This window comes from Alligator sinensis, unplaced genomic scaffold (assembly GCF_000455745.1).
Source record: "Alligator sinensis unplaced genomic scaffold, ASM45574v1 scaffold1097_1, whole genome shotgun sequence".
Taxonomy (NCBI): Eukaryota; Metazoa; Chordata; order Crocodylia; family Alligatoridae; genus Alligator; species Alligator sinensis.
In genome coordinates, this window is record NW_005841950.1 from 382,607 (window position 1) to 406,843 (window position 24,237).

At 46.6% G+C, this 24,237-nt stretch overlaps 2 protein-coding genes across 2 annotated transcripts in view; both read left to right on the forward strand.

Annotated features, from left to right (window-relative positions):
- Nucleotides 1-2,799, forward strand: part of LOC102372133 (zinc finger protein RFP-like) — a 13,619-nt gene extending 10,820 nt beyond the window's left edge. Inside the window, exons 6-8 of the mRNA XM_006020250.3 lie at nucleotides 86-118; nucleotides 743-775; nucleotides 1,191-2,799. Of these exons, the coding sequence (XP_006020312.1) occupies nucleotides 86-118; nucleotides 743-775; nucleotides 1,191-1,705 (581 nt within the window). The 3' untranslated portion in view covers nucleotides 1,706-2,799. The remainder of the gene's footprint in view (nucleotides 1-85; nucleotides 119-742; nucleotides 776-1,190) is intronic.
- Nucleotides 2,800-2,925: 126 nt separating this feature from the next.
- Nucleotides 2,926-13,696, forward strand: LOC102372374 (E3 ubiquitin-protein ligase TRIM11-like). The gene is made up of 4 exons (XM_006020251.3): nucleotides 2,926-2,938; nucleotides 4,810-4,913; nucleotides 9,842-9,944; nucleotides 12,232-13,696. The coding sequence occupies exons 1-4, from the start codon at nucleotides 2,926-2,928 to the stop codon at nucleotides 12,747-12,749; spliced, it is 738 nt and encodes a 245-aa protein (XP_006020313.2). The 3' UTR covers nucleotides 12,750-13,696.
- The last annotated feature ends 10,541 nt before the right edge of the window (nucleotides 13,697-24,237 follow it).

Here is a 24,237-nt window from a genome sequence, read left to right on the forward strand (position 1 = left end):
AAGTGTTTACAGTCTGAAAAAGGAATCTGGCCATGTTGATAACAACCTGAGACCTCACTTATTCCACTTTTTTCTCTCTTTCTAGAGACACTGTCATCTGAACCAAAGATGGGAAAAGGTAAATTTGGAGACTAACAGCAGATCCCTTTTCAGCCAATCTAATTTAGAGGAAAGCAATGAGGGAAGTTTTTCTAAATACATGAATCTTCTATTTAATGAGCAGTGAGAGATGGACTCAGATTTCCCTTTCCCTGTTATTAGTAGTATTATGGAAACACATCAAGGCCACCGTTTATTGATAGAGATCCATCTTGCTGAGTGCTGTAGATGCACTTACTGAAAAACTCTTTTCTGGGGGACAAAAAAAAAGAGAGAGGGTATATGGCCAGGCTTTTAAATTAATTTAGACACCTGACTCCCATTGATGGCAGGGGTAGAGTCAGGGGTGGAGTCAGGGGGGACACAGTGGTGCAGTCGTACTCCCACTTTGATTCCTGGTCCACCCAAAAGAGGAGGGGTGAGACCTGACCAAGATTACACAGTATCTTGAGTAGTGGGGAAAACTTAGAAGTCAAGTTAATACTGTTTTTTTATTATTACTAATCTGTGGGAGTCTGGCTATGCACATCTACTGCCCTCTGTCACACAAGAGTAATCTGCAGTTATGTTGGCAAACAACAGGAATATCTTTGGAAACTTGACAGCAGCTCCAATTAACATGTTTCCCCTTTGTTCCCAACAGTGACTCCAACATCTGGGAAGCAGCTGGGCAAAGGTAAGGGGCAGGAACCAAAGGGATAGGTGAGAGCTGGATTATTCAGGAGTAAAGATTTATATCGGGCCTGGATTATGAAGGCCCACAGTCCTATATTTTCATCCACTCTCATGTGACTGGGTATTGTCTCATATAACTGAACTATCCAGTGAGTCTGGGACTTTCAAAGGGGCCCAGGGAGGTGAGAATCTGAAATCGCAGTGAACTTCAATGAATTCCCTGAAGCACTTTTGAAGCCTTCAGTTTTAAATATCAAATGGTCTTGGACTCTGGGGTACATGATATTCCTTTAAGTGACTGGATTTCCTGAATTACTTTCTAGCCGGGTTGGTTGCATTTTGTCACTGACACAATCAAACCCTGTCCAGGACTGAGTTCTTCCCCTGATGCTCTGATTGTCTCTTTCTTCTCCCAGTGAATGTGACTCTGGATCCAGTCACAGCTCACCCCCAACTTGTCCTATGTGAAGACAGGAAAAGTGTGAGATGGGACTATGCACGGCAGGACATGCCTGACAACCCCAGAAGATTCGATCCTGTTCCCTGTGTGATGGGCAGTGAGGGATTCACATCAGGGAGACATTACTGGGAGGTGGAGGTGGGTGGTGTTGGCTGGGCGGTGGGAGTTGCTAGAGAGTCAGTGAGGAGGAAGGGAGGGATCAGCCTTGAGCCACAGGTGGGAATCTGGGCAGTTGGGCAGTTGAACCCAGTTCAGTTTGTGGCTCTCACTTCTCCTTGGACTAGCCTGCCTCCACATCAGCGACTCAGGAAAATCAGGGTTGTCTTGGACTATGAAGGGGGCCAGGTGGCATTTGTCAATGCTGAGACCCAGACTCAGATCTTCACCTTCACAGCAGCCTCTTTCACTGGGAGAATCTTCCCGTTCTGCTGGGTCACAGATGAAAAAGCCCAAATCCGAATGTGTTACTGAGACATGTAGTAAAATATCTGCCCAAAGGGCAGAGCCTTTGTTGCAAACTCTCAAGACATCCTGCTGACTGGCTTCTATTGCGTCCCTCCTATACTCTTGTACTGACTGCATCGCAGCAGCGTCCAAGGGCCCCAGTTGTCTGACACCACAGCTCTGGCTGGCGCTCTGAATAGGTGTGTGGCTTTGCCAACTCTTGCAGCCTGTTTTTCAGTGTCTTTGCTGCAGCACATGGTATCAATGCCAGAGAACAGAGGCCTTTCTTTTGGAGCAGAAATCTTGTATAGAGAGATCAGTGGCAATTTGGGTAATTTGAGAGGGAAGTTTATTTAAAAAAAAAGAAAAAAGAAGAAAAAATGCATAAAAGGAAAAATGAGGGAGATCATGAGCTTTTTTGGAGCAGAAACCATGTCTCTCCCTCATGTCTGTGCAACAGCCAATGGAATAGGGGGGAATTGATCTCAGCTGGTGTAAGGACTTTCTCCCCATGTCAGTGCAGCGCTTACCATGGGGGGGGACCCTGATCTCAGCTAGGACCTCTGGGTGCTCTTATAATACATAGTACCTAGGGGATATCATGACTATGAGAGTCATCCAGAAGATTCATAAACTTGTGGAAAAATTTTCAGGCACATCTACTGTGACTTAGGATTCCAATTCCCAGTTTCCACAGTCACTGTGTGGTTCTTAGGAGCCTAAGAGGACATGGGATTTAAGTTCCTAAGTCACTAAGGTACACTTGGAAATGTGCCCCTTTTTCAGTCTTATGTGCTATTCTTCCCTCAATCCAGTTGCTGTATCAGTAGCTGATTTCAATCCGTCTCTATGAATACATCCCTCACTGGGGCTGCAGGTTGGGTCCTTGCATGACTTCAAAAAGTAGCCATTGCTGAAGGATGAGCTGTCACAATCCTGTCATTGCTTCCTAGACAAGAGGCAACTGTCTTGTGTGCCCACTGTTCACATAAGGGTTCAGAGGTCAAAGTTAACATATGCATTTAGGCTTCATGTTTGTTTAGCATAAATAAAATTATATTTTTAAATAATTTATATTGTACTGTGTTGCTCCCTCCCCTAGATTCCCCAACCCCATGTCCATATTTTGATCATTGGTGCTGGAATAAGGGGGGGTGAGGGAGAGGGGGGGCATCACTAGATTTATCAATGAGGATTGTACCTCAGACACTAGTGATGATTGTGGCAAACCTAACAAGGAGACAGAGATGGAGACTGCAGGTGAGCAGGGGTAGAAACTTTTGACTTCTCAAAAACAAATAAGTCTTTTATGGCAACTGAACCTCCCTCCTGGAATTTTATGAGGCTAAAGCAGTGGATCAGTGACCATCCTGCTGTCAAATTGGAAATCTTTTATATATATAGATATATATATAGAGAGAGAGAGATAGATATATAGATACGTGTGTGTGTGTGTTTGTATATATGTGTGTGTATGTATATGTGCATATGTTTGGGGGTTTTTTTACCCTCACCCAAAAATAAGTAAAACAATGAAATAGGACCTGATATCATTGTCACTGTCATCTTTGTAGACTTCATGGCAAACATGCTTGAACAAGTCTGTTCAGGAGGCTTTCTCAAAGGAAGCTCAAGGTCAGGGTCATTCTTGATGGATCTTCACTTATTCCTGAGAAGTTATACCAGGAAGAGGCTTGGTCTCTTCAGAGTCTGGAGAACATGCACATGCTTTCAGAATCTCTTCTCTCAAGGCTCCCAAGACCTGGAACTCTGACCCAATCAGAGCATCACAGAATCATCAAAAAGTTGGACTGGAAGGATCCCCAGTGCTCAAGGCAAGATCATACCTAGCTAAACCATCTGAGACAAGTGCTTGTGTAACCTGTTCTTAAAAGCATCAGGAACAACCCTCATGCCCCAAACACCCTAACCTGCTGTAGGCAAGGTGGGGGGACAAGGGCCTCAACAATATTTTACCACTGCAAGGACAGGAAGCAGTTTGTTAATAACACATTATAGGGGTCTACTTAAATCACGGGGAAACAAAACAATTTTCCTGGGTTGGATGTGGCATCAACAGCAAATTCTGCACATATTTCTTGGATGGGATCTGGTGGCCCCACCCCTCAGTGCTGATTGGTGACCAGAGGGAGGAGGGATGAGGGGGTGGCCCTTATCTTGTCTCCTTCCCCTCATGCCACTCCACAAGCTGGCACCTTCCTCACAGTGGCAGGGAAGTTTCTTAGAATGATATATTTTATTCGACCAGCTATGTAGTTGGGATAGAGCTAGACAAGCTTTTGAGTAACCCAACAAAGACTGTCTTGCATTCAAACATTTGTCTAACTCTATCCCAACTTGATAAGCGGACCAAGAACAAAATTCCACCCTAAGAAATGCTCGTCTATGTAGCTACTAGATTTTGAGGCCTTTGAGAGTTTTCCACATGTTACATTCCTAAATTTAGGCTAGCTTGTGCCACATAGAAAGGGTTGGATCTTTCACCCTTATTGGCTATTACAGTGATTCTCAACCAGGATGCCCTGGCACCAGTGGGTGACTTGAGATCTTTTCAAGGGTGTCACAGGGTACTGGTACTGTTAGGTGTGCAAATATGATTTAATCTCTATGAATAAAAATAATAATCAAAAGGCTTCAAATAGGAATTCATAATGTTAAAAGCACCCTGACCTGTTGGCATCTTTCTGAGTTCTTTGCAGAGGAAAAATTGCTCTAGTATTTTTCTGTGGACAAAAACAGAGTGAAAGCTAAGAGCTGCCATTTTCCAAGGGGGACCTTGAGTCTACAAGGGCTGAGAACCAAGGGTTGCCTGTACTTGCAGGGGACTGCACTTGATGAGCCTGGTGCTTCCTGCGAGTCTTTCATTCCAAAAAACAAATGAAAATGCATCAACATAAAACCAAGATGCCTCTAAGGAACAAACCACTCTGCCACTAGGCAAGGCTGAGCCCAGGTCTGTGATGAGGAGATTGGAAGTGATCGCTCTTCTACCCAGAAGTAGCTGGGGCTTCTGAGAATCCATCCAGGGCTCTCCAACCAGAAGGCATTGGTTCCACCTCTCTGGTTTGTTTATCCAGTGCCTACAGCATGAGGCTACAGCTTTTGCTCAGACTACAGTGCCTCAAGATCAAAGGGATCACTTGGAAGTATCTTCTCTGCTCTGCGCAGAGAAACCTCAAGCCAAACAGGCAACTGGGCTGGATACGGAAAATTGGTAAGACCATTTGTTTTGAAATCAGGGGGAAAAGCTGAAAGGAGCAGAGTGAGAATGGGGCGGGGGGAAGCCCAGGAGGCTTTCACATCTGTTCTGTAGGGAGGATGTGTGTGATCTGCATGGACATGCAGGAATCCCCTCTTCCAGGAACGCAAGGCAGGAAATTGCTAGCAAATGAAATAGGCAATTCAAACTTCTTGGGAGTAGCAGATATTTCAACTAAATTGACTTGTATTTAAAAAAATCTCCAAACACTTGCAACGTTGTTTGACTTGTGAGAGTGAATGTTGGGGTGCTAATTGCCAGCCTGGCATCAGTCCAGAGAGAATCGGCACTCTATTTGCTTTCCTCCTCCCCAGGTGTCCAGAACTGATGACACAGGGCATTGATTTGTTAGTTTGTTATTCAAATTCCTTCATACATCCAGAGCCCTAATCCTGCTCCCTTTGTATGCAGTAGAGTAGGGCTGTAGCCATGATGATCCAGGGAATATGGGTGAAGCAAGGGCTCTTTGGCAATATCTTTTATTACCAAACCATATAGTTGGGAGAGATGTTAGACAAGATTTTGGGACCCTTGCAGAGGTCTGAGAGAAGCAGGTACAGTCTAAGATAATACCAGATAAATACAATTACTTTTGTTTAACTCCATATGTAAATGAAAACAGTCAATTAAATGGAAGAGATACTTAGCTTAGGCTGTATTTGCTGTTTTCCCAGACCTGAGGAAGGGCACTTTTTTGGGCCCAAAGTCATCTAATATTTCTTTCAGCTTTACAATTGTTCAATGAAAGATATTACCAAAAACGCTTTGCTTCTCTAGTTGTTATGTTCTCAGAGATAGCTCTTTGTCTGATTTTCATCAGTAGCTATTTTTACAGTTGTACTAACCGTTTCAGGTTTGTCTCTGTACCTTTGCTGGGGGTGGCATATTTAAACAAGGAATCTATTGAGAATCTTTGTTGGTTCTGGAAGGGGCCTTAGGAGGGCATTTAGTCCAACCCCTGTTTAAGGCAGGATCCTCCCTTTATAAACCATCTCAGACACGTATTTGTCTAAACCTGCACTTAAAAGCTTCCAAGGATGGAGAGTATGATAATCTGTCCGGTGGTTAAACACCCTTGTTGTCATTTCAGAGCTGGTTCAATGACCAATATTCCTTGTGAAGTATTTATGATATAAATGCAGTACTTTTATATCAGGCTATGAATTACCTGCAAAGAAGGGTTGTGATTTTCATGAATTGCTTTGTTGTTTGCTGCTGTTTAACTACAAGTTTGAGAAGGATTATAACCTGCCTTGGGCCTGGTCTCAGTACAGTTCTAACTGGACAAATGCCAACTATGTCATGGAGGGTGTGGTGTGTGTACGTCCTTATCTCTGAGAGACATGTTTTTTGCTGAGGCCTTGGGTTTGCTTGCCAATGTCTCCACCTCTTCTCAGAGTCATGAAGTTTCAAGTATCTCTAAAACTCAGGTTTGAATATGCACGTGAGGCTTTTATTTGCAATCTGGGTATGGAGAGGTTATAGACTTGCTGTTAGGAATATTCAGAGTTCGCTGTTTGCGTGGCCAGTTGCAGCATGTCATGTGGTTTGGTTTCCATTCTCTGCATGACCTAAGCTTTATGCACAGGAAGCTTCCATTTTTGTGTGTCAGACAACCAGTTCTTGAAGAAACCACTCCTTGATGTTATTGTTTGGGGTTCACAGTGCAAATGGTAAGATTAAAAAGAGGGGTTGGATTTACCAAGTACAGGTAACTGCATGTGATGGATTTAGTGACGATGAAGAGCAAAAGGGGTGCCCAGTGCATGGCATGTGGAACTGATCTTTCTTTCTCTCTGTCTCTCTCTCTCTGTCAGACATCAGAAGCTCTTTGAGCAGCCCTGGGGTCCTTCCTTGTTCCCACACACTCTTATGATGCTGGGAAGGGCCATGAATACTACAAAAAAGAGTGCATTTGCACTGCCCTAATTTTATTGCATGTCTTGCATTTTTTGTGTTTTTCTTCAAGAGCCAGTTCCAGGAGTCAAGTGATTGATTCTGAGGGATTGTCTAGTTCTTGTGATTATAGAGAAAAGCTTGATAACATGAACCTTTGGACTGAAAAACTAGCAGGCAGGTAATAAACGCCTACCCTGAGGCAAAAGGTTTACTATTAGACTCACTACCATGCATTGCTGATGCACCCCCAGTGTAGATCAGGGGACCATTCAACAAATGCAGAATAAGAGTCTGTGAACTGGAGACACGACAGGCTGAAGATGAGAGGGGTGATGACTTGCTCAGGGTGACACAGCAGGTCAGTAGCAGAGCTAAACCAGGTCTATCTAATTGGCACCTCACTACTAGGGCTGTGCAAAGCTTTGGGTGCTGATTCAATTCAGGGGAGGTTTGGCCCAATTTGGCAGCTGAATCTCCAAATCTGAATCAAATCAGGAGACCAGTTAAAAAGATCTGAATCAATTTGAAGCTCTCCAAATCAATTCAGAAATGATTTGGAGAGCTTCGGAGATTTAGGCAGTCCCTGCTTGCTGTTGCAGAGAGCTGGACCTGGATTCTGTGCTGGTAAGTAGGGGTGGGGGAGGGCGGTGCTGGAGAAGTTTCATAGTTTCATAGTTTCAGGGTCGGAAGGGACCTAATAGATCTTCTAGCCCGACCCCCCCGCCAGGGCGGGAGAACAACCCATGCCAGCGGGGGCTAGGGGAAACAGCGTCTCCCCCAAACCCTTCTGGTTCCCCCTAGTGAGTTTATAGACGGTCACCAGGTCCCCCCTCAGCCTTCTCTTGTGGAGGCTGAATAGGTTCAAGTCCCGCAGTCTCTCACTGTAGGGTCTGCCCTGTTGTCCCCGGATCATGCGGGTGGCCCTCCTCTGGACCCTCTCCATGTTGTCCACATCCCTCCTGAAATGGGGCGCACAGAACTGGACACAATACTCCAGCTGCGGCCTGACCAGCGTCGCATAGAGGGGGAGGATCACCTCCCTGGCTCTACTCGAGATGCACCTGTGGATGCACGACAAGGTCCGGTTAGCCCTGCCAACCATGACCTCGCATTGTCGGCCCATGTTCATCTTGGAGTCAATAATGACACCAAGATCCCTTTCCGCCTCCGTGCTCTCAAGTAGGGAGTTCCCCATCGTATAAGTGTGCTGCTGGTTCCTACTACCCAAGTGCAGCACCCTGCACTTGTCCGTATTGAAACACATCCTGTTCCTGTTTGCCCACCCCTGTAACCTATCCAGATCCTTCTGCAATCTCTCTCTCCCTGCTAGCGTGCTCACCTCCCCCCAAATTTTGGTGTCATCAGCGAATTTAAACAGGTTGCTTTCCACCCCAACATCAAGATCGCTGATGAAGAAATTGAACAGCGCAGGCCCCAGGACTGAGCCCTGGGGGACTCCACTACCCACCTCCCCCCAAGTCGAGTATGATCCATCCACCACCACCCTCTGAGTGCGACCCTTCAGCCAATCTGCAATCCATCTGACTGTGTAGGCATCTATGCCACAGTCGCCTAGTTTATTAATTAGGATGGGGTGAGAGACGGTGTCAAAGGCCTTGCTGAAGTCCAGAAAGACTACATCCACCGCGACACCTGCATCCATGGCCTTTGTGACCTGATCATAAAAGGCGATCAGGTTGGTCTGACATGATCTCCCCCTAATAAATCCATGCTGATTGCCCCTGAGCATCATTTCTGATGCCGGCCCGTCACAAATGTGCTCCTTGATGATCTTCTCAAAGAGTTTCCCCAGGATTGAGGTAAGACTGACGGGCCTATAGTTGCCCGGGTCCTCCCTTTTCCCTTTCTTGAAGATGGGGACCACATTAGCTACCTTCCAATCGTCTGGCACCTGGCCCAAGCACCACGATCGCTCGTAGAGCCGTGCCAGGGGCCCTGCAATAACCCCAGCTAGCTCCCTCAGCACCCTGGGGTGGAGAGCATCCGGACCCGCTGACTTGAACGCGTCCAGCCCCTCCAGAAGCTCTCTAACCCAGTCCTCCCCAACCTGAGGTCTGAAGGCGATCCCCTCGCGTCCGGCTTCTATCACAGCAGGGAAGTCCCGGTCCCTGCACAAGAAAACGGAGGTGAAGAATTGGTTAAAGAGGTCCGCTTTATCCTCTGACGCAACCACCAGATTGCCCAGCATATCCTGCAGGGGCCCCACATTACCCGGCGCCTTCTTCATCCTCCCAATATATTTGAAAAAGGACTTTTTGTTATCCTTAATCCTGGACGCTAAGTGGGGAGGGGCCCCTGCCAGGTCCCATCCCCTGCCTTTTCCACCAGCCCCACTGAGCGCCCCCTGCCCACCCCAGCTCCTGGCTCTTTAGAAGAAAAAAAAAAAGCCATGCACTCACTGGATGCTGCACAGCCTTGGGGCTTCTGGGGGCTTGTAGCAGAGCCCCCCATGCAGCACGCGGCTGTGGGGGGCAGTGGAGATCACCCTCCCCCCCACAGGCAGCAGCCGGTGAGTTGGGGCTTTTCAATTTTATTAAAGAGCCGGGAAGCTGGGGCCAGGTGGGGCAGCCATTCCCAGGGCTGGGAGAACGGGTGAGGGATGGGGCCTGTTTGATTCAGAGATTTGGCCGATTTGGCAGTGGCCAAATCTCCAAATCAGCTTTGGCCAAATCGAGCCGGGACAGTGATTCAAATCACCGAATCGAATCACTGTCCCCTGAATTGGCCAAATCCAAAACTGAAGCGAATACTAGCTCCTTCACACAGGCCTACCCACTACCCTTTCCCCTGGACCCTGCTGTCTCTCACAACCCTGTTCCTCCCATCCCAAGCCTCAAGAGCCCTGTTTCTCCCCTTTACCCCAGATAGCACCAGAGCCCCATTTATACAGTAACCTCATGGTGGGGGAAAGTCATTGGAGGAAAATGAATCAGCATGTGCTGTTTTGTTCTTTACCCATCTAGGTGCAAGGGGGGAAGGTTCAGGCTGTGATGGCTTTTCCTCCTGAAGTGAAGCAGAGAACAGAGGATTACATCTCCAACCTTCAAGCTCTAAAGCAATTCAAAGGTAATAAATATAGACCTTGCTTCCCTATTCCCTTTGCGTGCAATGCACTTACGTAGTCACCTGCGGTGTTGATGAGCCCCCCAAAAGAACACAATGAGCTATAGTAAGGTTGGTAGGAATACAGTGCACAGAAAATTAAGTAGCTATCTTACCCAGCAAGGGTACTGGTGAGGTGTCCGTGCTTTCCTTCATCCAGGGTGTCAAACATATCGGGTACTTGTACATGTGACAGGGGTTTAGTCCTCAAGGTTTTATTCTAAGCCCCCAAAATTGAAAGGGTGGGTTTTTAATTGAAAGCCACTGTTTCAGTTTTTCCGTTATGTTCCAGCAAGGGACCCGATCCATTTTTTTTCTTTCTTTTTTGTTAGAACTGGAGCCTGCCCGTGGCCAGAGGACGAGCTGCTGGCAGCCTGAGTGGCCCCTGAGTTGCGGGGAGACCTGGTCCATCCCTCCATGGTGGTGGCACCCCCCAGGGTTGCCTGGGTGGGCTGCTAGCAGGCCAGATGCTGCCCCAGTTTGGAGGCAGCACCCAGCCTGAGCCAACTGTTCCCTGAGCCTGACTGGGATGCAGCACCCAGCGGGCATCCAGTAGGCATGCTCAGGGAACAGTTGGATCTGGCTGGGTGCTACCTCCAAGCTAGAGCAGCACCCAGCCCACTGGCAGCCTGCCTGGGTGGCCCTGGGGGGTGCCGGCACAGTGGGGGGGAGGACGGGGGCCCCCTGGGGCCGTTTGGTCTGCCGGCAGCTCACCCCCTGGCTGTGGGAGAGGTGGGCAGGCTCTGCTAGAGGGAAAAAAAAAAGGATCAGGCCACTTGCCACTTCTGCCTACAGCAGATGCCTGCTGAAAGCAGAAGCGGTGAGGGGCCCAATCCCTTTTTCTTTGCAGAGCTTGCACACCTCTCCCCCTCTCCCATGGCCAGAGGGCAAGCTGCTAGCTGCAGTGCATCATTGCAAACTAAACTACATCCGGAGCTGGGCAGCATCTACGTCAGTGCTGCTGTGGAGTTTTTTTTTACTCTGCATCAGGATAGTACTTTTATTTACAGGTACTATCCTGCTACGGTGTAAATTAGTTTACTCCAGCCTAATAGGGGTGCACCTGTAGTCAACTGCCCAGTAAACGTCTTGTGTAGCGAGACCCAATATATGGCACATAACCATATAACTGCAGTCTCTCTGGCAGGCGCACGCACCTTGGGGTTCTTTTCCCTTCTGCAGAGAAATAGAATTGCTCTGCACACACACTTACCAGAAGTCATAAAGAGATGGACCCTACTTCTTTTAGCCCAAGAGCCTAATGGTTTGGGCACTTATTGAAGGAGCAGGAGATCCAAGTTTTAGCCCTGCCCCTGCCCCCTTGCCAATCCAGAGGAGGTGGAGAGTTTAAATCTGCCTGGCCTGCTTCCCAGCAAAGTGCTCCAAGCACCAAGATGTAGGCCTCCTCCTGAGGCTGGGCCACTGGACAAAGCATAATAGGAAAGTCTCTGTTTTCTTAGGAGGAAGGACACTGCCTAGAAGCCAGTGGTCCCTTTTATAAGAATCAGCAGCTGTTTCATTAAACTACAAACCCTCTGTCTTCTTTCTTTCCTCCTGGACTTGTAGATCTTCCTCTCTCGGCTGGTCAGTAACCCAACCTCACCAGAAGGCTTAGGCAAGGGTTTGGGTAATGCCTGGCCTATAGCCTGATGGTTAGAGCACTTTGTTGAGATGCAGATCCAAAACACCCCTGGCTGAGGGAAGTCTCCTGCTTCCTGGGCAAATGCTCTAACCATCTGACTATTAAACTTGGAGGCAGAGCACCCCCCTCTCCTCTAGCATCTGTCAGCAGCTTCTTGTGGGTTTTCATGTTTGACTAAAATGTCAGGCTCTTCTCAGCCTTAGGCATGTACCTGGGAGATTCTGTTTCTCCACGCAGGTGCACAGCCAGAATATAGCCCTGCAGAGCATACTCAGTAAGCTAACATGGGCACTGCTAAATTGCAAAATGTACGTAAGTGCCAAAACTACAGTTACATGGCTAAATTGGCTATGTATGGCACTCTTTAGACACTCAAAGTGAAATATGATTTAGCCCTTGTTTGTTACGCCCTTTTGCTCATTATCAGGGAGACGTTGGATGTATCTATGTATGTGCTTCTATGGAAATTTGACTAATACAGATTTGGGCACCTTTCTGTCCTTTCTTCTCCTCACCAACAACAGGGAAGCCCTAGAGATTTCTCTCAGATTCTCCCAAACCTAGTCTTAGCTCTGTCTCTAATACTCTGATTTTCTTTCTATCCTGCAGTGGATGTGACTCTAGATCCAGACACGACAGGTCCTGAAGTCATCCTCTCTGAAGATCTGAAAAGTGCCAGATGGGGAAAACCAAGTAGAGAGATGCCTGACTGTCCTGAGAGATTTGATAGTGGTCCATGCATGCTGGGCCGTGAGGGATTCATCTCGGGGAGACATTACTGGGAGGTGGAGGTGGATGGGAGGTTCTGGACTGTGGGGATTGCCAGAGAGTCTGTGAGAAGAAAGGGACACTCCATCTTTATACGTGACTTGGGGATCTTGGGTTTGCGGAAGTATGAGATACTTTGTGTGGCTCTCACTAGCCCTTCTAATACTTTTGTTCCTCTAGAGAAGATCAGCAAGGAAATTGGTGTCTATCTGGACTATGACTTGGGCCAGTTGTCATTTTATGATCTTAAAAATGAGAAGCTGATTTTTGCTTTCCCACAGGTTTCTTTCAATGGGGAGAAAGTCTTCCCTTACTTCAGCATACTGCTGTCTCAAATAAAACTGTCCCCCAATGGATGACATGTATCTCTGACTTGAAGGAACTGGATTCTCTCATCTTTGGAATCACAGTCTCTATGACCCTGGAAGAAGAGAGTATTTTTGCAAGGCCTCTCCTAGCTTATATGTTCCTAGCATCTGTGTTAGGTTGGAGAACCTCTTTCCTGAAGAATTACTGACTTTCAGTCTCAGATCACAGTGTGTGGCTCTTGGGAGAGTGGACTGTTCTTGTCTGGTGTTGTGGAACTTCTCCTCATTTAGAGTCTATGAAGCTATGAGATGTCTGTGTTTCTTTAGATTCCCTGCTTGCTTTGCTGGAGTGCAGAGTAAGGAATATTTTAATGGCACAAATTAAGGAAGGAAAATCCTGAGTGAAAATTATGTCATCATTATCAATATGGCACCAGCTGTGAATGTAGGCCACACAAGGCAGAACATAAATTAAAAGACTGAAGGACTAAAGTTCTGTGGAAGACAGTGAAGTGCATCAGAATATTTGGGATACGTGCACGAGCAGCCTGGAATGTAGGACCAAGCCTGAAACAATAGATGCTCAGGAGATGCTGTAATTGAATATGTTCATTAGTCAGAAAATTGTAAAGCTGCATGGCACCAAACATGACTGATCATAATGAAAGCATGTAGAATGCTACATGTAGCATGTACAGAGCAGCAGAGCTCATCAGAACATCTGGGATCTGTTCAAGAACACCCAGAAACAGACTCAGTACAAACAAGTAATTGAATAAGTTAATTCATCAGGAAATTGGAAAGGTGCAACCAGGTATAATATTCATTAAAAAAATTATTAAGATGATTAGTCAGCAGATCATAATACGCAATGATGTGGACTTGATGTAAGCATTTCAAATATATTAAAAGAGTAGAACAGAAATGCACTTTGGACTTGTGTTTAATCGTGTTTGATCACCTGGCTGATAGTGTGAATAAAGACTACATGAAGCTTACTGAAAAATTGCTGCATGCTTATTTGAATTGCATTGTAGTAGGACCTAACTGGTCCTGAAGGCAACAACAGCAGGTACCTTGATTTAAATCTATTTTGCCATCAGCAGATTCTGCTTTGACGTATCTTGGTACAATTTCTTCCCCCTTCTGTTCACTTTTTGAAGCCTTTCGAAGTCTGCCAGGAGATGCTCCTAGATGAACAGTTCTGCTTAAGCTGACGGGTTCTACTTTACAGTGCGCGCTTCTACACAAGATACTTAATGCACAGAAGACTAATTCTACTGTGCATTAGCATGGCTGACAAAAACTGCACTAATGCGCAGTAGATTTAATCTAATGCACATTAATGTCACTTAAAAAGCATTCATGTGCACTAATGCGTAGTAGCACTGATTACGGCGCATTAAGTTAGTGCCTGTAATAATAATTGCGGCTCATTAATGAATGTGGAGATGCAGCCAGCGAGTTGTATTTTGAGATCAAAATGAATGTAATCTGGACACTGGCTAATCCACAATCACTTAAGAAGCACTGGGGAATTGAAACCCCCTGTTTACTATCTAAAAGTGTCAGAGAAATTTTCCCTTTTAAACTCTTAAAGACCCATTGCACTAAATCTGTTTTCCTCCTCTCCCCCTCCATTTGTTCAGCCCAAGCAATGAGGCAACAACAGTAGCATCAATGTGAAATACAGTAGATGGGAAGTGAGGGAATGGGAAATTTCTTCAAGATGCACAGAATACAACCATACCCCTGGTCAGACACAGCACAGGCCTTCACATGAGAGGAACTGTGTTTAAAAGAAATACTGAGGAGGGTGTGCATGGGGAAAAGGCAAGAGGTGGGGAATGAAAGCGTGTGTTGTCAAGTGTTTGTTGTTGCTGCTCTTTTTTGGCCCTTTCCCCACATATCTGGAATAAATAGCCCTGTATTTCAAATGAAAGTAGATTCTTTTTATTGAATTTGGTACTTTGGAGTTTCTTCCTCCCACCACTCCAGTAGCAAGGCCCTGCCCCATTACTAAAGGGGCAACAGAGCTTGGGCTTTCCCCTCCCTTTCTTCCCTTTTGCTCCCTCTCTTGCCCTCTCTTCTTGGGTCTACCAGGTCATCCTGTCCCTTTGGGGTGTCCCCCTGGTTGCCTTGGGTGTAGTCCTTCCCCGCTTCCCCTCCCCCCGTGTTATTTGGCTGTTACTCATGTTTGTTGAGTGCTATCACAGCCCACTAGCAGGCTAAGGAGTTTGAAACAAGACAGTTGCCAGGTCCAGGTGCAGTCAACCCCTGATTATGCAAAGATGGAAGTAGAGGAGTCAGGTGACTCGCATCACCCCTTATAAACTCAAGCCTCAGGCCAGAGAGGCAGCAGAAAGACTGATGAGATCTGAAGCCTGATAGATGATTAGTTGTACTTGATGAGGGTTGGGACAGAGCAGTCTGAATGAGTACAAAGAACTCCTGGAGAAAGTGGACTGCAGTTTTCCCATGGAAGCATGGTGAGGAGAAGCAGGCAAGTCAGTAGTCCCACTAAGCTATGCGACTCCTCAAGAAGCACCAGCATGTGTAATGGTTAGGATAATGATTCTCAACCAGGGTGACCTGAGATGCTTTCAAGGGTGCCACACAATGTTAGGTTTACATATGTGATTGACAAGATAAACCCAAGGATTTTAAATAAGAATCCAGAGTTGTGGTCTTTCTGAATTCTTTGTAATAGAAAAACTGCTCTTATTATTTTTCTCAAGGCAAAAAAAGAAGAGTGAAAACTAAGAGCTGGTACTTTCCAAGGAGAACCTCAAGTCTATCCAGGCAGGGCTGGTACAGGGGGGTGCACTGGTGCACTTACATCTCCCCTTGATTTCTTCTCCACCCAGAACTGAAAACCAGCTGCATGGCAATGGCAGCAGCATTTCTAGTTGGGTAGTGCTGAGGGAGTCACTTGGCTTCATGACTCATTATCATCTACTGTATCCCTTTTAAACTCTTAATTCCATACTCTTCTTCCTGCTGCCAGATATATGGACCCCACAAATGGAAATCACCTGTGCCACTTTCTGCCCAGAGTTGGCTCAGGTCTCAGCAAGGTTAGGAGGAGGTAAGAGGCTGCACAGTTGTGCTGTGTGGCAGTCCTGAGAGAGGGCCCAGCAAGTGGAATTTCCTGAATCTCCTGCAGGGGGAGCCACACGTCTTCCAGGAACCCTCTTACCTCCCCAAAGGATTTCCAGGACCATTTTCTACCTCTGGTTTTACAAGAGCCCCTGCCTGCCCAGCACCTCTGGAAACACTCTGGTGTTGCTTTTGTCTTGTCCTGCTGACCTCACCTCTTTTCTTCCATTTGGCCTGGATTTGCACTTTCCAAACTGGACATGATCTCCCAGCTGAAACAGGGGGAAGAGCCATGGGTCCCAGATCAGCAAGGCAGATTCTGAGAGGCGCACCCCTAGGTGAGGAATTAGTTGAATGGGTGCAGAAACTGTCCGACACTGACCTAATGTTCTGGGATTCCCACCAGGGCACAATGGCACCCTGCAAGTCTGTACTACCTCAGCCTACCCCAAAATCAGGATTGTCCCTCGCAGGTGCTGTGTCCTTATGACAAGACATTGCTCCTAGATTTTCTGTAGGTGTGACTGATCCCCAGCTTCAGAACCCACCTCCCGAGAGGTCTGGTGGGACAAGGAGACAGGAAGGATCCCGTTGTCTTTCTCCTTAGATGAAGGGTTTGAGAGGGATTTGGCTCCTGGTTTTACAGTGTCTACCAGCCACTATTTTGAGTCTCCACTTCCCATGTCCCTTTTGCCTCTAGCACAGAGAGTGACTCCCATCTATATTGTCTCTTTGCTTGTCTGTGTCTTTCTCTCCCAGTAAGAAATGGGACAGTGAGTGAGAAGGAGGGAAATCTCCAGCAGCTGTGTGGAAACTAGTGGGACATCCCTGGGAAGAGCTTCAGGGGACCTTTGCCAGTGTCTTGAGCAAGGAGAAGCTTATAGAAGTTAATGGGGATAGCAGAGAAACCTCTCCCAGAGGAGCCTGGTGAAATCTGTTTGCCAAAAGGGAGGCTTAGAGGATGCGAATGCCAAAATCTGCAGTGAAAAGAAACCATATTGATGTGTGGACTGTGATAGGACCTTTAAATTCAGGGGAGACCTATACATTATGCAGTCCACAAAGGAGAGAAATCCCATGTGTGCCCTGCATGCGAGAGAGGGTACCTGGGGAGGAGTAAGTTTAACACCTGTCTTCAGAAACAGCTAGGGAACAAACCATACCACTTCTCAAAATGGGTTCATAAGTAGATCAGATTTGCTGATTTCTGCTGGGATCATAAAAGGATGTCTACGTTTGTATTGTGGTGTTCTTATTTGCTTGCATTATTCATAATTAGGGAATTTTAATAAAGATTGCTTTTGCATTTACTCCATTAGAGGACTCATTTTGCATGAGAAGAGGGTCAAAAGGAAACCGCAGACTCACAACTCTATTTATCAGGGTCAACACCTGATAAAGGTTTTCCTGCTTGGTGGGAAGATTGTACTATCTGGTAAGAAGTGGGATGCATATAAGGTCACCAAGAGATGTTTTAGTGTTTGGAATACAAAAGTGATTTTGACTGGTGTATAATAGAGGGGTCTGGGAATCCTTAATGCTTTGTTGCGGGGGGGCGGGCAGGGGGTGGATATCCAAGTGTAACACCTATAACCTGCTGCAAATAACCTGGCTAGCACCATGTACTGGCTAGTTACCAGTGTTAATAATAACTTGGCTTGTTGTAGACAATAAACTTAGCAGAGATTTTTGTCACTTGGATGGGGCATACTTATTCTTTCTGTAACAATGAAGCTATGGTGGGGAGATAGCAGCAGCACCACAGATGATATCTTGATAAGGCTTGCCCATAGACTACCCAAACTGGGGAGGAGGGGTGCTTGAGCCTAACAAGCTTGAGAACCGCTGGTCTAACTGTACTAAACAACCATTACAGTAATGCTGTAATGTGGCAATGTAGTAATATTCTGCTTTATTGTTTGTGTATCTTAAATTCTTTCCTGTATTTGTATAACCATAACCTTGTTGTATGATATTGCTAAGCAGAATATTGGTATTTCCCAGCCTACCAGCACATATTTAGCACAAGTATCAGTTTTGCCTCCCACATAATATATGCCTAGTGTATATCAATGCCAACCATCTTCAAGCAGGCTGAATCTTTCATACTATATAATTGCATAAATAAAAAATCCCAGACCTCGCACTCCCAAACCTGCTTTATGGGATTACAGATGAATTGGCTAAAAGTGTTTGCAACTCTACAAGGGAATATGCAGAACAAAAAGTAGACAGACATGGAGCAAGAGCACGTGGCTGAGTGTAACAGGATGGCTACGCAACAATGTCTAACCCACTGGGTAGTCATCTGTCTATGCATTATGAATTTCTGGGATGATGGGTAGATATCCTTCCCTTAATAGAAACAAAAAGGTGGGGAATGTAGGTCTCACTAGTTAATATAACTATTAATCAGCACATATTCAAATCACAGAAACGCTCTGTTAAGCACTGACTAAAACAAGGCTCACTAAAGAGCTAGGTATTCCCATATATAATTTTTAGGGGGTATTGACTAGAAAGTGCTGGGAAAGTTGGACTGTAGGCTCCTCATGATGTCAGCAGATAGAGAGTGACTGATCAGTCCTGACAGGACATTAAAAGAAGGGCCAGGATGACCCTGGTAAACATGTTTTCCTACTTGGTGGGCAGGTAGCACTATTTGGTGAGACCTGGGATGCATAAGGTGTCACCAAGAGATATTTTAGTATTAGGTGAGAACTAGGATGTGTAAGCTGTAAACAAAAAATATTTTGATCATAGCATAGTCTGCACACAGGCCACCCAGATAAGGGAGTCTAATATGATCAGTCAGGGGCAGATGCAGAAGGGGTGCAGTGCTGTGGTCACAGCCACCTTTTGGACCATGTTATGGAAGCAGCAGCTGGGGACTAAGTCCCTGAATCAGGTAAGAAAGTCGCCCTGCCACCACAGCTCTTGGTACCCCCTCTGTTTCCCTCCTGCCTGCTCAGTGGTGCATCCCTTTGCCTCCCCTTCCTTCCCCACCCAATGCTGCTGCTGTCCCTCTCTGACCTGGGGGTGGAGGTACTCCAGAGTTGTGCCTGGCTTGCTCCAGCCAGGCTGCATAGGAAGCCAGGCTCAGCTGGGACAGCAGCAGTGGCAATGGCAACGGGCAGGTTCCTCCTTCCTACCTGGTCCCTCTGGGTGTTCCCTGCCAGTCTGGGAGCAAGCTCAGGTAAAGGGAATCCATCTACTGCTGCTCCTCTGGTGTGGTCTGCTTGACATGGTGGGAGTAGGGAGACACAGGGAGTGGGGGTGCAGGCAGCCACCCCTGTAGCACCAGTAGCTATTCTTGTACCTGCCTTTACAAAATCCTGGATTCACCCATGTGACCAGTAACACCTAATGCCCTGACAAGCTGGTGACCACCTGACAATAGCAAGCCTGAAAACAGTAATTTTAATTGTCTACCTGCCTTGACTATTGTGCCACCTTCCAACTCAATGTGGAAAACACAGCCTGATTGAGGAGATGCTCAGTAGAGGGTATGCTCATTAATCAGTTCTCACCCCCTCCAGTCCTCCAGGGTTAGTGGCTACCTTCTCTGTGATATTCCAGGGTCAGTCTGTTCAAACCAGCCTCAGTTTGGGGGCCCTTAGGGAGTTAACCTTTTCCTACCACCCTAAGGTAGCCTCTGATTCAGTGACCCAAGCCAGGAGATTTTGTTGGGAGGATATTGGTTGCCTGACACCTGAACTTGGAGTATGGTGGGGCTGGGAGAGGCAGGGAAAGCTTTGGGGCACCAGAGACAATAGAAGGAGCAAGCTGAAAAGGGGAACTGAGAGAAAAATGAGAAAATAGCCAGATGCCCTAGGAAAGGGTGAGATGCTGTGAATCCATGGAGGCAGGCAGAAAAAACAGGACATGGGTAAGAGAAAGAGGAGAGTGATTAGAAATAATGCTGAATAGGATGAGAGAGAATTAAGGGACAGGGAGGGGAAGGAAGAAGGAAGTGCCGCATGGAGATTCCTCCCAAAGTTTCTCATATGCACTTGGCCATCCAGACAATTTTGGAGCCTTTGCAAAGCTGTTCTCCATTTTGGTGCAATTCTCCCTTCTTTTTAAGCCTGGCAGTTGCCTACTGTTTACAGATAGCATTAAACAGTTGGTTCACCCCCTTGGATTTCCCAGTAGCTGTGTGTGGGGCAGAGTCATGGTATTTGCTGACCAATTTGGTTGCATCCCCCAGTGCCAGTGGGAAATGTGCTGATGCCTCACTTCGGGAAGTGCCTGGGCCTGTCTGTGGGATGCTGCCCTGAAGCTCCTTTGGCCCTGTGCTGGATCTCTCCCTGCCTGGTGGGAGTCCCTCCGCTGGGCAATGTATGCTTGGCTGCTTTCTGGAGGCGACTCCTCCATGGTTCCAGGTGTACCACAGGAGGTTGAAATGAGACAGGGCCGTCTCTGAGACAGTCTCTTGGGGCCAGATGCCATTCCTCCCCTTTGATGTCCATGAGGAGTTAGGTGGATCAAGGCTGGGTCTTCCTCTCTCTATTAGGCCTTAAGGTCCTGAGGGCAATCCTCCTTCAGTCTGCTTGAGTCCTTGGACAGCCATGGACTTTTGTACTAAGAGCTTTTCAGACTGAAGCGTGCTTGGAGCTGAGCCACTGATGCTGGCAGCTGCCCAAGAATTAACCAGGGATGAGAGCAAAGTGGGGATTCTGCGTTGTCCCCACACTCCCTTGTGTCTGACACTTTCCAGGTCTGCCTTTAGTAAGTCGTCTAATGACACCTGACTGTCCCCTATTTTTTTCACCGTCTTCCTTCTTTTCATGGGAACAATGGCTTTGGGATTATTTTCACATTCTTGAAATCCCTTCTTTTCTTGCCTTGTTTTTAGCAAAGACAAGCCAAGAAAGACAGTCTGAAAGTACAGCAAGGTGTTTGCACAGTGTCCCACAGCTACAGGGATTCATATCATATTGTATTAATATCCAAGCAGCTCAGTTTCCTGCCCCCCTGCCCCACCTTCAACTCTGCAAGCCATGGGCAGAGCCATGGGGTCAGAGGGTAGCGGACTATTTCAATGCCATGTAATTAAATGCATCTTAGGAAACAAAACTCCAGAGTTCAGGCTACAAGAAACTGGCACCGTCGCATGTACGAGTGCCACCTGCAGCAGAAACATGGGAGTGCAATGATGCACACAATACAGGTGCACATATGACTTATGAGAAAAGGCTGCAGGAATTGGGATTCTTTAGTCTGGAGAAAAGAAGTTTTAAGATGGATTTGATAACAGTTATCAAATAACTGAAGGACCCTCAAGATTAATTCTGCCCCTTCTCAGTTCCAGCCAGATTTCCTTCCTTCGGGACAGTCTGGCAATAGAACAACACCAGTCTGTGAGTCGGCTCGAACTCAGGTATTTTTTACACTGGTGATTTGTCACAGACCTTCTATTTGGAAGGGAAAGGGAATTCTTTCCTCTCCCCAGGCTGATGCCATGACGTGCATGTTTTCTGGGCACTCCTTTCCCTAGCCTCCATGGCACATCCAACCTTCCCATTGCAGAGAGAGGTTTCAGAGCCCTGTTAGAAAGCTTTAGAGTTACCCAGACCCTCTTATGAAATGCTTTGTACTTCAGAACAGAATACTGTATTAAATGGGCAGTTCCCAATCTACTTTGCTTTCTCCTCCCTCTCCCCCTCAAGAAAACTGGAACCTGCTGTGGAATTTCTCACAGACACAAAGGAAGCAATTCTTGGCTATGTAAGTAACTTACTTTGGGGTTTGCATCAAAAGGAGACAGACAGGTTGTGGTAATGTGATTGGAAGCTAGGCTGCAGACACTATTAGCAGCTGAAATGCCCCACTGATGGGTACAGACTACAGATCCAGCTTGAGCCTAAGTTAAGACCTGCTAAAACTTGGATAGATCAAAGTGCTCAGTTTATAATCAGTAAACACTTTCCTGGGAAAATGAACCAAGACCTGTTAGTTCATGTCCCCAGTGCTGGACCAAGGCAAGGTCCAGATAATTGCTTTGTGGAAAGTAGCAATAGTAACTAAAAGTAACAGCTGTAGTAACTTGGATTTTTAAAAATCTGTTAATAAAGAGAATTGAGTAATATGTAGGCAGCCAGAATTATATTGAGATAAGAGTGTATTGTTGTTAATTGGACATAGTAAGCAGAAGTGTATAACCACCTGTTGTCAGACTTGGCTATTTGCAGAGTGTGGAGGTGGGGGATATTTTGGTTAAGCTACAGAGATGTGACAGAAGCAGAAGGCTCCAGCTCCTGAATGCCTACAGAGGGAACCTTTGTAGATGTGACAATGAGCCTAGCCAGCAAAGTGCAGAAAGCAATGTGTGTGCAGCTGAGCCAGTGATGAGATCAAATAGAGCAAAAGGCCTGAAAGAAAATACTCTCCAAGAAGGCCTTGCTATAGACAACCCACATAGTCTATATCATCACTTTAGCTTAAAATTGTTAGCATTAGCGATTGATGGATTACATGTAGTTTTGCTATAATACATATGTTTGTGTTAAGGTTCTTCGATAACCTTAGATAAAAACACCTGCTTGTTTTCTGCCTTCATTGCTATGATCTCAGTGGAGATGATAAATGTAGGCAAAAAGCAAGCAAGGCAGAGGCAAGCTGTATTCCAAGATGGTGAAGGAAGGAGATAAGAAACCCTCTCTTCTGGAACTGTTATATTTTTCATGGACATAAACCCCAGCTAACTGGCACCTTCCCAGTCTGTAGACAGACTGCATCAGTCCAGTTCCCAGAGTCCCAGTGACACACAGACATGTTATACACCTGCAAACTAGGGAGTGACTGGCTAGGGGGTAGTACTGCAGAGAAGGACCTGTGTGGCACAGTGGACCATAAGCTGAAGATGAGCCAGCAGTCTGTTTCTCTTGCAATAGCAGACTGGGCTGTGGTAATAGGAGTGTTACTTCCAAATCAAGGGGGAAATATTCCCAATCATTTGGCAAGGGCAAGCCTTAGCTTCAAGAAAGGTGGACAAATTTAAGAGTCCAGTGGAAACCAGCAAAAATGATTAGAGGTCTGGGACATATGACTTATGAGGAAAGGCTGAAGGAAGTGGGATTCTTTAGTCTGAAGAAGAGAAGTCTTAGGGGGGATTTGGTAATAGTCCTGAAATATCCAAAGGGTGGTTATCTGGAAGATGTAGATATGCTATCGCAGGGGACAGGTAGGGGGCAAGGTAGAGGCAAGGAACCATGGTCTTAAATCACAGCAAGGGAAATGAAAGCTGGATATTAGGAAGAACTTGCACTGTGAGGATGGTTAAGCATTGGAACAATCGCCCTAGAGAGGCTGTGCAAACTGAGATGGCTTAGCAGGGATGATCCAGCCTTGAGCAAGGGGTTGGACTAGATGTGACCTCCTGAGGTCCCTTCTAGCCCTGCTTGTCTGTGATTCTGCCCCATCATACCCTCCTAGAATCCACCCTCATTAGTAGGGGTCTGCCGAACTCGAGGTGGATGCCGGCTGTTTTCACGTACAGATCGTGGGCCAGCAGCCATGTTCACAGGCCAAGTGCGGCAGATGCCCCCATGCTGCTGATTGCCCGACGGGCCTTGGTGGTTCCACCCCTTGCTGCTGATTGGCTGCGAGGGCTATCTGTCATGCAGCCCTACCCTTCACTGCTTGGTGTAGAATGGCAGGGCCATATGACAGACAGTTCTTGCAGCCAATGAGGGGTAGGGCTAGCAGCCATCTTGCTGTACCAGCGGTCTCTGCCCTCCTCCCCTCCCCCGCAGTGTGCTGTGCACCTGGGCCGCAGCAGCCACAAGGACTGCTTGCTCCTCAAAGGGAGCCAGCATTTTATTTTCAGTAACTTTTTTTCAGGGAGACCGCTGAAAGCACGGAGCCGATGCTTTTTTGTGGAGGCTGCCCAAAATTGCAGTTGCCGTGAAGATCGTGGTTTCCGCCAAAATCATGATTTTTGAGGTCCCTAATCATTAGTTTAGGGATGGCAGAAGATAATAGGGTGTCAGAGAGGTTGAATGGCTGTCAGTGGACCTGTTCTCTAGGATTCTCTCTCATCCCTGATTGAACCTGGCTCCCTCATCAGCCTCTACGTCCTCCGGTGGCAGTGAGCTCCACTAGTTAACTACGTGCTGCGTACAAGAACAACCTCCTCTTCTTTGTTTTAAACCTGCCTCCTCTTAATCTCAATGGGTTCTTGTATCCTGGGAATTGGTGCATCATAGTTCCCTATTCATTTTATTTATATCCTTCATGTTTTGGTAGATCTCTATCATATTCCCCATCAGCCTAATCCTTTCCTCACTTTTCTAGCAATTGCTCCATGCCTCTGGTCATCTTTGTTGCTCTTCACTTTACCTTTCACAATGGCACCACATTCTTTTTTAGATGGGAAGACAAGAATAGCACACAGTATTCAAGATGTGGGTGGACCAAGGATTTTATACAGTGGATA

What these genes read in the sequence shown, in the direction of transcription:
- LOC102372374 (XM_006020251.3), top strand. An exon ending in GGGCTGGATACGGAAAATTG is followed by an intron (nt 4,914 to 9,841) that starts GTAAGACCATTT and finishes TTACCCATCTAG; the next exon opens with GTGCAAGGGGGGAAGGTTCA. An exon ending in AGCTCTAAAGCAATTCAAAG is followed by an intron (nt 9,945 to 12,231) that starts GTAATAAATATA and finishes TCTATCCTGCAG; the next exon opens with TGGATGTGACTCTAGATCCA.